The 12162-nt window shown below is 35.6% G+C and overlaps 2 protein-coding genes across 2 annotated transcripts in view; one reads left to right on the forward strand and one right to left on the reverse strand.

Moving 5' to 3' along the window:
- The window catches only part of LOC102894700 (olfactory receptor 10J3), a 168586-nt gene that overhangs the window by 118257 nt on the left and 38167 nt on the right, over positions 1 to 12162 (forward strand).
- LOC102887626 (olfactory receptor 10J1) lies at positions 2360 to 3289 on the reverse strand. Its single transcript, XM_006922912.1, has one exon. The coding sequence runs from the start codon at positions 3287 to 3289 to the stop codon at positions 2360 to 2362; it is 930 nt and encodes a 309-aa protein (XP_006922974.1).

The raw sequence follows: 12162 nt of genomic DNA on the forward strand, positions 1-12162 counted from the left end.
CCTTAATGTTATATATCTGAGAAGGAACAAAGATGTGTCTGTCTTAAATTCAAGTTTTCTGATTTTGTGGTCTTCTCAACAAAAGAGGCTGGTTGGTAAATGAAGGGTGGAGCCCATGTGTCTGGGTGTTTTTTTTTTTTTTTCTTTTGTTTGTGATACACTGAAGCCCTGTTTCAGGCTAAATGACTGGAATGTGTCTGAAGGATCATCCAGAAGCAAACTTCCCCTCATTCTTCAGGATGTCTGGGTAAAGAGATTATCTTGAACTAAGTGTAGAAATAAGAGTGACGACAGGCTGTCTAAAAGGCAAAGTCAGAAATATCTGAGGCAGTAGCCTCCTTGAATGGATGAGATTGAACACTCTAGGTATGATAGATATAATTAGAAGTGTACAAATATTATATAGCTTTTATCTTCCTTTAAAAAAATAAAGAATGTTTGTCCCAGTTTTGTCATTTATAAAGTATTTTCACAATTATTGTCTCAAGGAAGTTTTATAGAGGAAACTGAGGCTTAAAGAAGTTAAATAATTCATTAAAGTATATATGGTGAATGAGAAATAGAGCCAGGTCCTCAAAATGGAGTCCTTTTCCTACAATACTTATGTTATATTCACTTCACTTCACTCTGTCGACCTCTAAAAACTGTTACCTGTATTTTTAGTAGCTGACTAATTTTGCAGATATAAATTGTTTATTGAGAGACTGAATGGATGGGGCAATATTTTCAAAGGTATGGTCTAAAATGAAAAAAAAATCTTTGTATTTACTGAGTAAAGTAAAAGTGACCATCGGAGAGCTTGGAATAACTTCGTTTTGGGTTCTCTTGGATTTCAGCATAAATTTTTTAAAAAAATGTCAAATTTATGTAAGACTGAGCTATAATGGGCTATTTATGAAATTAAAATTTTTGTACACAATCCTAACTTTTGAAATTAACAAAAAAGAATGTAATCAATGAAAAACATCACTTGGCATAAGTGAGATATAAGTGGATAGAACTGTCCACCTAAATAAGACTCCACCTAGTTACTCATTGCCCATTTTACATATTCAGCATAAGAATTTGTATTTACTGAGTTTACTATAGTAATGTTTACTATAGTGATATATAAATGTATAAGTTTGAATTTGGGAGTGTGAGAGTGTTTCTTCTTTATTAGAGGGTTCATATAAAAGCTTCAGTCTGGTGTTTCAAAGTGAGTAGAAGAACCCCCCTGGCTGAGTGGACAGTGAAAGAGGCAGTAAGGGCCCTTCAGTGGCAATAAATTGTAGAAAAGCATAAAAATGTAAAATGAGAAATGGGAAACCACAAGTCACTAGGTGTTACTGGCTTGTAGGCTGTGTAGAGCTAGATGACAGGTTGTAGAGAAGGAGCTGGAAGTGGATAAAACTAGTGAAAATGGCATATTAATTCAGGTCTTAGAGGATCTTAAATGATAGGATTGATGATTTAAGTATTTTTCTTTTGTTTAGTTGCTAAATTACCAGATTACTCATCCAAATCCTCCCAATATTCTTGCTCCACTAATTCCTACTGTAAATTCTCTTTTACTCCCTTCCACTAGTAACTTCTATTTATTTTGAAAGCATCTTCATAGGCAATCCATTTTTTTTTTAAACTGGGTGAGTTAGTCAGAGATAATATCACCAACAACTTTTGTATGTTCTCATAATATCAATGTTACTATGATGACTTGGTGCTACATCCTTCTTTAACTAGATTGCCAAGAGATTTTAATCACTTTCCCAAAATGTTTCTCTTACATAATCCTGAAAATTTAGATCTGCATTTTCTCATATGGCCAATCAGAAGCTTATGTGAAAAAGATCCAGAATTCAAGGATTGATTAATTTTGTAGATGTTTATTTATCTCTTTATCAAATATTTATTTATGGTGTCTAAGATGTAAGGAACTTGAATTGTCTATGAAGGAATGACTTCGGGTAGGTGTTAAACCCATGTAGCACTAAATGTGTAAGGAAAAACTCCATGTTCAAAAAAGAATGTTTTAAAACTTTAGCTCTGCCCTGGGCAGCCTTTCTTCATTAATTTATTCAGCTATCTTAATCTCATTCTGTCCCATGCTGTCCAGACAGCCCATCTACTTCTCAATATCATCAAGTTCTTTCTTATTTTTGATGTCCTATTCTATCTGTGTTCTCTTGTGAGATGAAGGCTTGATTGTACTTTGGAGAATCTTCTCCATTTTGCCAGTGGCTACATTTGTAATCCTTTTGTTCTTATCTCACCTAACCACTGTTTAATACACTCCAGCATTTTAATTCTAGGGATTCTGGCACTAGTTTTTCCTCTCTAGAGAATCTTCTAAGACTCTCATTGAAACAGGACCATCTAGTCAGGAAAGCTTCCTGCCAATGGCCCGGAGTAGAGCAGCCTTGACCTCTTTGTTCCTTAGGGTGTACACCACAGGGTTCAGTAGTGGGGTAATGACAGTGTAGGTCACTGAGATCAGCTGATTCTGATCCTTGATGTTCTCTGACTTGGGCTTGAGGTAGGCAATGGAGGCACAGCCATAGTGAATAATGACCACAGTGATATGAGAAGCACAGGTAGCAAAGGTCTTCTTCCGGCCCTCAGCTGAGGCAATCTTGAAGATAGTGGAGGTAATGAGAATGTAGGAAATGAAAATCAATCCCATGGGAACCAGGATCACCAGCACACTGATGATCAAAGTCAGGATCTCATTGATAGTTATGTCAATACAGGAGAGTTTCATCACAGGTCGAATGTCACAGAAGAAGTGGGCCACCTTTGAGGTACAGAAGGGCAACCTAAATACAGCTGACACTTGTGTCATGGCTACAATTAGGCCAATGCTGCAGGCCCCCCACACCAACTGGATACACACCCTCTTGTTCATGATGACAGAGTACCTTAAGGGATTGCAAATAGCCACATAACGGTCATACCCCATCACTGTGAGCAGGAAGCAGTTGTTTATAGCCAAAGAGGTGAAGAAGAACATCTGAGTGGCACAGCCAGCCAAAGAGATGGACTGACTAAGGCCTATGAGGTTACAGAGCATCCTGGGTATAATGACAAGTGTATACACAGTCTCTGAAGCTGACAGCATGCTGAGGAAGAAGTACATGGGAGTGTGGAGGTGACGATCAAGGCTAATGATGATCACAATAATGATATTGCCTGCCAAAGTTAATATGTACAGTGTAAGAAATACAATATAGAGGGTGAGCTGGTGCTCATGGAAGCTGGAGAAACCCTGGAAAGTAAACTCACTCACCAAAGTGTGATTCTCTTTCTTCATTAAATCATACATAGTATCTAAGAAAGAAAAATTATACAAGGAAACTACATGGATGATTTTTGTTAAATAGCAAGCTGGGAAAATTCTTTTGGTTAATCTACCTTGATCTTTTCTTATTTATATTCACATTCATGGTTACTTCTTTTGGGAATAGAGAGTGGAGAAACATTCTCACTCAGAAAGTACATGGTTTTTAGAGTCAATGGTTATAAACCCATATTCTGGTTCTATCACATGCTAACTTATCTGAGACAAGGAATTAACATCTGAGACCAATTTCCTCATCTTGGATGATGGAACAATATCATAGAACTGTTGATAGAAACATTCTAAACTGAAATATAACATACTTCACATTAGAATTTTTAAAAATTATTGAATATGTTCAAGTTCAGTGTGTCATGCAGAGCTCTAGGCTCTGTAGCTACCCACTAATTCCTGTGCTTCTAAGGTTCAGGTAGAGGTCTTGTCATTATTGTTTACACATTGCATTCTCAACTCTGATGGTACTGCTCCTCTCAATTTCTGTCCTATAATCTTCTTTCCTAATACCACTAATTTTTCAAAGCTACACAAAGCCCATGACCTCTGTAAAATTATTTCTTCTGTATCTCTCTCTCTCTCACTCTTTATCTCCCCACCCCAACATGTCCTTGTACATGTAGGTAATGTAGGTAGCATAAAACCATTTACTGACTCTTTTGTATTGAAAGTAACTTATAGTGTATTTATGATTACAAAACATGCTCATATAAATTATTTAATTTTTATTATCATCAAATGGAGCAGGAAGGACAAGGGTTACTGTTTCTCTTCAGATGCAGAATCTGAGGATCAGCTCTGTTTAGGGCACACAGATATTGAAGGGCAAAAATCATGCATGACTTGAATCCATGTCTTCTGATCCTGATTTCATTATTACTCTAACTACATAAAACTACATTATAGAACTGCCCCCACCATGACTAGATTGTAGAGTCTTTGAAAATAGGGACTATGTATTCCAACTCTTTATGACCCCAGTGTGACAAATATAAGGCACAAATATCTGCTAGTAGAATCATTACAGGTCATTGCTCCATCAAATTGCTCACTAGGAAACAGGGTTCTGGAGCACCACAGTGAGGTGTTTTGTTTTGTTTTGTTTTGTTTGTTTGTTTGTTTGTTTGTTTTAAGAGAAACCATAAATGTTTTTAACCTTCATCTCCTTTTTCCAGCTGTCTGTGCCTGTGACAGAAACAAACAACTAAAAAATTGAGCTAAATTTTAACATTGGAATTATAACACTAGAAAAAACATGACACTATTAACATCTAATTGGAAAATATACTGGTAGTCCAATTTTTCTAGTAGCCTTTACTCTACTAGTAGTAACAGGTTACTTAAAAAAAAAATTAATTCAATAATAGAATAGGTGGAGTTGCCAAAAAAGTATATTTTGCTAAAAATAAAGCAAATTAGCCACATTACAAAATGATTTACTATTGGATAAATTTCAAAGGTAAGCTTTTTCAGTCCTTTTAAAATTAAATTTATCTATTTTCAGAAATAAACAATGTTTAATAAAGTAAATCTACAAAATGTTTCACAGTGATTATATAGAGGATTACTGCACAGCTATGCTTTAATTCCTCAGAGCATCATATAAAAGGAAATGGTATGAGGTTACAAAAAAACAAATTTTATGTTAGTTGTCAGGGACCATTTCTAGACAGGGAAAGCTGTTTGGCCTTGATGTGTATTCCATTGTGAATCACTGTAAACATTCTCCATGAGGCTTTATAAACAGTTTCTCAGTAGATTATGATTTGCCTGAGGACAATAATATAGACAAGGAAGCATAGCTGATAAGTGGCACAGCCACATTCTTTACCATATTAGTCAAAATCCTCTTTAATACTGGGAAGTCATGATTTCTTAGGATTAGCAGGGGATCTTTGAAAGTGGCACATCAAGGAAAAGAGAAACAAATATTTATAGACACTAGAACCCTTTCTAGCTTAAAATAATTTGACCCTTAACAACAATAAAACCCATACATGTATTTTATTCCTCCTATGGCTCCCTGCATAAATCATTGAAGTCTTCTTCCAAAACTCACTTTTCATCCTGAAAATCTGTGGTTCAATAGAAGAATGTAGATAGAGGTCAGAGATTGTAGCCCATTGGTCACAAGTATTCGCAAATCAAGGTCATGAAGAGAGGCATCTGAATGCGGTCTTTCACCTGTCTCAGGGCCAGTCAAGGGATGGAAGCAGAAGAAAAGTTAGAGGATTCTAGATATTCCTTCCAGCTGGAGAAAGAGTTTTCGATACCAAAGAAAGGCTCTCTGAGGATCATCTCTCAAGATTTCTTGGTGCCATTCCCTAAGCACCCTTAAAAGTCACCTTGGGGCTAGAAGGAAGCAGAGAGCCAGTGCCAGGGGACCTCGTTATGAGTAGAGCACATTTACGAGATTACGTGGGCTTGTGCTTTGGGATTCCTGTGGCATTTTTCACTGCAAGTAGAAACAGGAGTGGCTTCTTTGTCAGGTTTTATTTTTTAAATAAATATTCTGTTTCTGTACAGTTGGACCTTGTAAAACCATGGTTACAAAGTCCATGTGAGCTCTAGCTAAGGGCCACTGTCTCAGATCCCAGGAAATTCTGCAGCTCTTCCTGTAGTCAAGAACCCAACTCAGCATCAAATGCTGTTTTTTCTTCTTTTCTAGAACTAAGCTAGTTAAATCTGGCTACAGTTTTTGTCCTATGAGATTCAGAAATGGGAAATCAAAAGATCAACTGTCAATAGAGACCTCTCTAGAAGGCCGGAAGACCAAACAAATCTAAGCCAGGATTTCATCCTGAAGGACCATCAGATAAATGATTAAACACTCTGGGGTTCATGAGCCCAATCAGGGGTTCTCTCCACACTTGTTTTCCTGTTACAACCTCAGACGTTTTTTTTTCCTAAGAGTATCTTAATCTATTTTCTATTTTCTTGTACATTGTTAAAATATAAACTGAGGCAAATTAAAATTTTTAAGTTTATTTGAACAAAAATCAATTTAAATCAGGCAGTGCCAAACCAGAAGAGGTTAGGAGCTTCCTTGACAGGAACTCATAAAGAGACTCTCATAGTGAAAAAGAGAGCAAAGTAAAGAAAGTACTGATTCAAGCTACAGCTTAAAGCTTAGTTGGTTGTTTGTGATGGATTGTCCTTAGCGTTTTGACTTTGTAACCTTGAAGCCTTTACGGTCTTAGGTTTGGGTTTGCTCATGTAGCCACCATGACATTAGAGCTACCACACTGCAATGGTTTGCTTGTTTAATTAACTTAACAACATGTACCATTATCCATCTCATTGCCAAATCCTGACAATTCTCCTTTAAGTTAGGTTTTTCACTCTTGGCAAAAGGTGGAAGTGCTTGCATTTATATTTTGATAAACTTAATGACTCTTTACTTGTTTTTCATATATATATATATATATTTCTTCTTTCTTCTCTACTAAATTCAAAGTAATAAGAAAAGTTTATAGCAAATATAAATGAGGTAATACTATTTGCTCCTATCCTTATCAATTTCAAAGACATAAGAAGAGGAACTACCAGCCAAATTAGTTTCTTAAAAAACTCAAAAATTTAATTAAATTATTATTAATAAAGATAGCATCTCAACTTTTTTTCCTTGTTGTTTAGACCTAAGTATTACCTTCATATGTATTGTAGCCTTCAGGTTTTGGAGTCAAAGTATGATAGGGTAGTTTCTCATTTTTTGAGTCATCCTTCTGGTTAAACCTGTGTTTTTCTTTCCCTGCTCTAGTGAGGGAAGAGCTAAATTGTCACCCTAGTTATCACTGGAAACACAAATCATCTTTGCAGTCTAAAGAGGCTCCCTCTCCCAATGCAAAATTCATAAAAAGTCTCTTCACCCCAGACAATCAGGACAACTCTGTCAACACATAAACACAGCAGGAGAAACTTCACACTGTAACAATCTGAGCTCTGTGTCCAAACCTAGGAGGCCATGTTGAAAGAGGATGCACTAGTAACCTTATTTTCTAATAGATGGAGAGTCTTTATATGTTTTAAGGGTTGAAAAAGGAAATCCAGCAGAATCTTAGGTTTATGAATAATCAGAAAGAAAAGGTGGACAGTGGTTAGGGGTCTTTTAGGAGGTTGATGGCCAGACAACTTCTGACTCCTGGTTAGCAAGTTTCTCAAGATACAGCTGTGTAAGCAAGTATAAGGGCCAAGTTCTAGGATGTGCTGTGTCCCTGGGAATTGTGTTGGTGCCCTTACCTCAGCCTAACATTGAGTAGGTAGAATTGTCCACCTGCATAACTATAGCTGTTCATATTAATAGTTCCTTGAACTGCAACTTAGACATTTCAGTTTGTAGCATAACGAACCACCCCAAACTTAGTGGCATAAAGCAACAATAACTCATCATTTATCTCTGTTATTTCAATTATTTCATCATTCATTTAGTTAGGCCATTCCCATGCAAGACTCTCATATAATTGTGGCCAGACTCACGTGCCAGTCAGTTTATATTGGCTGTCTACTGTTGACTAAAATACCTACACATAGCCTCTGTAAGTGGTCTAGGCTTTTTCTCAGCCTAATGCTTTGAATTCCAAGAGCAAGCACCCCAAGAGAGAGAGAGCCTGACAAAAGCTGTATGATTATTTGTGACCTAGTCTCAGAAGTCACACAGCTTCCCTTTCACCACACTATATTGGTCTTGGCAGTCTCAAAGGCCCACTCAGTCTTAAGGTGAGGGAGTACAGACTTTACTTCTTAATGGGGGTGAGGCACACTATGTGGAGAGCATGTGGAATGGGATCTATCATGTCCATTTTTTGAAAATACAGTCTGCCTCAGTGAATTAGCAGATAACCAGTATCTTCTCTTGAACAGTTTAGGCTGGTTGTCCTCAAAAGGAAACAGGAAACAAAATCAAAATTAGGCTAACCACATTTTGGACTCTCTTTATTGAGGTTTTATGTAAGTCTGATCACTATTTTCGAAACGCTTAAGTTCCATGGATTCTTAGAAAGATAAAAGGAAAACATGATACTCCTCCCCAAAAAGAAAGATTTTAGATCACCCGCTTTTCTAGAAATTTGAGTTGACATTAATGTGAGTTAGGAAATAAAAGAGAGATACATTTACTGCATTGGATGATAACTGTAAAAGGCAAACATTCTAAAAAAATTTCAAAATTAACAAAACTGGCTAGGCTTACAAGAAGATGAAGCCATTAGCTGCTATTTGCCTATAGGTTTTTGTAAACACATGTAGGTGGTTGAATATGTTACAATCTTTCTTTAATTAAAAGTGTATTTTTTTTATAATTTTAGTATAGCATTTTATACTTACAAAACACTATGTTTAAAATATACAAGTTGTGAAGCATAACAATAAAATAACTATACTTAGTTATTTCTCAGTTTTCCCACCCCCTAACTCTTTGCACTATACCTCTCTCCTCACCAACAGTTACTACTATCCTGACTTTTATGTTTATTTTTTCTTACTTATTTTATAACTTTATTATATATGTATGTATGTTTAAATAATAGTTTAGTTTTACCTATTTTTGAGCTTTATAAAAATGATATACCGTATAAAGTTTTCTGAGACTTGCTTTTTCAAATTTTCAATATTACATTTCTAATATCCAGAAAGGATCTTAGATCAATTGATAGTAGAGAGCTGCGGTTTACTAATTTAACTGCCTGTTACTATTCTATAATGTGAATGTACCACAATGTTTTTTTACCTATTTAACTGGTGAAAGATAATGGAGTTGTTTCCAGATTTTTGTTATTATAAATTACAATGTTTCAAGTGTTTTAATACATGCTTTTTGGAGCAAATGTTTAAAAGTTCCTCTAAAGTTTATATCTTTTAGAAAAATTACTAGCACTTGAGCTATAAAAAATTTATTCTTTACAAGATAATTCTAAAATTGAATTTTGAAGTGGTTATACCAATTTACACTATGACAAGTAAGTAATAAGAAAAGTTTCAGTTGATCTACATCCTCTCACGCATTTGTTATCAGGCATCCTAATTTCTATCAAACTGGTGGGTATGAAATGAGTATGGTTTTAATTTACATTTTCCTGAATACTAATGAGATTGAACATCTTTTTAAAGTTTACTTGTCAAAAATGCTTTGTCTTCTGCAAAATCGTTGTTCATGTCTTTGCTTACTTTTCTATTGGGTTGTTTGTTTTCTTTATTCAATTATAGCAGCTTTTCATGTACAGTCATATGTTACTTAGTGATGGGGTAATATCTGAGAAATGCATCATTAGGCAATTTTGTCATCGTTCAAATATTAGAGAGTGCACTTACACAAACCTAAATGGTATAGCCTATTGCTCCTAGGCTACAAACCTGTACAGCATGTTACTGTACCAAATATTGTATGTAATTATGACACAAGGGTAAGTAAATATTTATCTAAACATATCTAAATATAGAAAAGGTACATTAAAAATATGGTATAAAAGATAAAAATAATACACTTGTAAAGAGCACTTAACATGAATGGAGCTTGCAGGACTGGAAGTTGTTCTGGGTTAGTTAGTAAGTGAGTGTGAAGGCCTAAGACATTACTGTACACTACTGTAGACTATATAGACACTATACACCTAGGTTACATTAAATTTATAAAAAAAGTTATTCATTAATAAATTAACTTTAGCTTACTGTAACTCACAAACTTAATATTTTTAATTTTGTGACCCATAATAACAAAGTTAAAACACACACACATTGTATAGCTATAAAAAATATTTTCTTTCTTTGTATCTTCATTCTGTAAGATTTTGCTTTTGAAATTTTTGTTTTCGTTTTTTTTTACCTTTTAAACATTTTTTGTTAAAAACTAAAACACAAACACTCACATTAACCTAAGCTTTTACAGGGGCAGGATCATCAGTATCACTGTCTTCCACTCCAAATCTTGTCCCACTGGAAAGTATTCAGACGCAATAACACACATGGAGCTGTCATCTTCTATGATAACAGTGCTTTCTTCTGAAATACCTCCTGAAGGATGCGCCTGAGGCTCTTCTTGAGAAGATGTCACTCTTTTCAGAAAGATATTTGCAGTGGTTTTCTTGTTGTTGTTGTTGTTGTTTTTATCACAGATTTGCTTGTAAGCAGATAATGCACCATGAATATTTCTCTCTATTAACAAAAACCTTTCAGTATTGGGCTTCATGTTTTCAAACTTGTTAAGGTGTTCGTTGAGGTCTGCAAAAGCTTCTAAATCTTTCACTGTGCTTTTTTTGAGGCGGGGGGAGGCGGCATTCTTTTTCTTTTTTAGTTATGTGTTCCTGTGACAGTTCCAACAACTCCTCATTAGTCAGTTTCCCAAGAACCACCTCTGGGAGCTTCTCAATGTTATCTTCGTTCACACCCAGGTTAAAGTTGTTTGCCATCTCATCTACAGTGTGTTAATTTTTGCAAGTTCCTCATCCTTGGCAAATCCTTTGAAATCATGGACAAACTTCTCCAGTGTTTTTTCCAGATGCCATTAATACACTCTTTGGTAACATCACCCAAGATCAAGCAAGGTTATTGATGTGTTTGTAGACGTAATACTTTCAGAATTGCATCGATGTCTTCTTCAGTTGCATTAATAGCCTGGGCTAAGGTCCTCCGCCGGTAATAGTCCTTAAAAGTTGCTATAACTCTTTGACCCATTGGTTGGATCAAAGGGATGGTGTTCAAAGGGAGAAATGCCACTTTGATGTTGGGATGAAGATCACCAATAAAAGAAGGATGTCCAGGAGCTTTATCAACAACAAGCAAAATCTTGAAAGGCATGCTATTCTCCAAACAGTACTTCTCCATTTTGCTGGCATAGAAATTCAGGAGAGCATCTTAGAAGAGATGTGTTATCCGTGACTTTTTATTGTTTCTGTATTATACTGACAGTGTGTGATTATTGATATGCTTGAAAGCAGGCCCTGTTCTCACTGTGCCAAATCACGAAGGGTTTCAATTTGAAACCTGTAATATTGCCCCCAAGCAAGACTATTATTCTGTCCTTAAAATCCTTGAAATCTGGCATTGACATGGCCTCCTTATGGATAACAGTCATTTCAGGCATCTGTTTCCAGAATAGGAGATTTCATCCATATTGAATATTTGTTCTGGCAAATAATTTTTCTCCACAATCAATTTATTTAGAGTTTCCAAAAATTCTTTAGCTAGCTTCACATCGGCATTCACAGACTCACAACTCACTTTCACATTATGTGACAAATAACAATTCTTGAATCATTGAAACCATCCAGAACTAGCAGTGAATTCAACATTGTAGTCAGGTCCAGCTTTTTCTTTTAACATCAGAAAACCCTTTTTGCTTTGACTGTGATTGTCTCAGTGCCGAAAGTAGTCTCTAGTGTGTCTTCTACTCTTCATTCCAGATCATTAGACATTTCTCCATGTCTGGTATAGGCCCTTCTCAAATTTTGATTAGTCTCACCGCCTTCAATGAAGCAGATCATTTAACAGCTTTCATCACTTTTTTCTTGTTCTTCAAGATTGTAGCTATGGTTGAATGGCAAATGCCTAACTGGTGAGCAATAACCATCACTGATTTCCTACCTTTGTAGACCTTTGTATAATTCAAGAGCTCAAATCACTTTTAATTTTGTTTCTAGGTCAACCTCTCAATGTGGCCTCTTACTGGCAACATTAGCAATGAATTTTGTACACTAAAGAGCCATGATGAACAGCTCAACAGGAGATTAACTCAAACACAAAAAAGAAATGATGCAAGTAATAGATGTGGTATACAAAATGTATAAGGCGGCTGCCAGCATCAGATGGCATACTGTTTTACAGCAAGCTATTTTATATAT

This window comes from Pteropus alecto, unplaced genomic scaffold, assembly GCF_000325575.1.
Source record: "Pteropus alecto unplaced genomic scaffold, ASM32557v1 scaffold359, whole genome shotgun sequence".
Classification (NCBI taxonomy): Eukaryota; Metazoa; Chordata; class Mammalia; order Chiroptera; family Pteropodidae; genus Pteropus; species Pteropus alecto.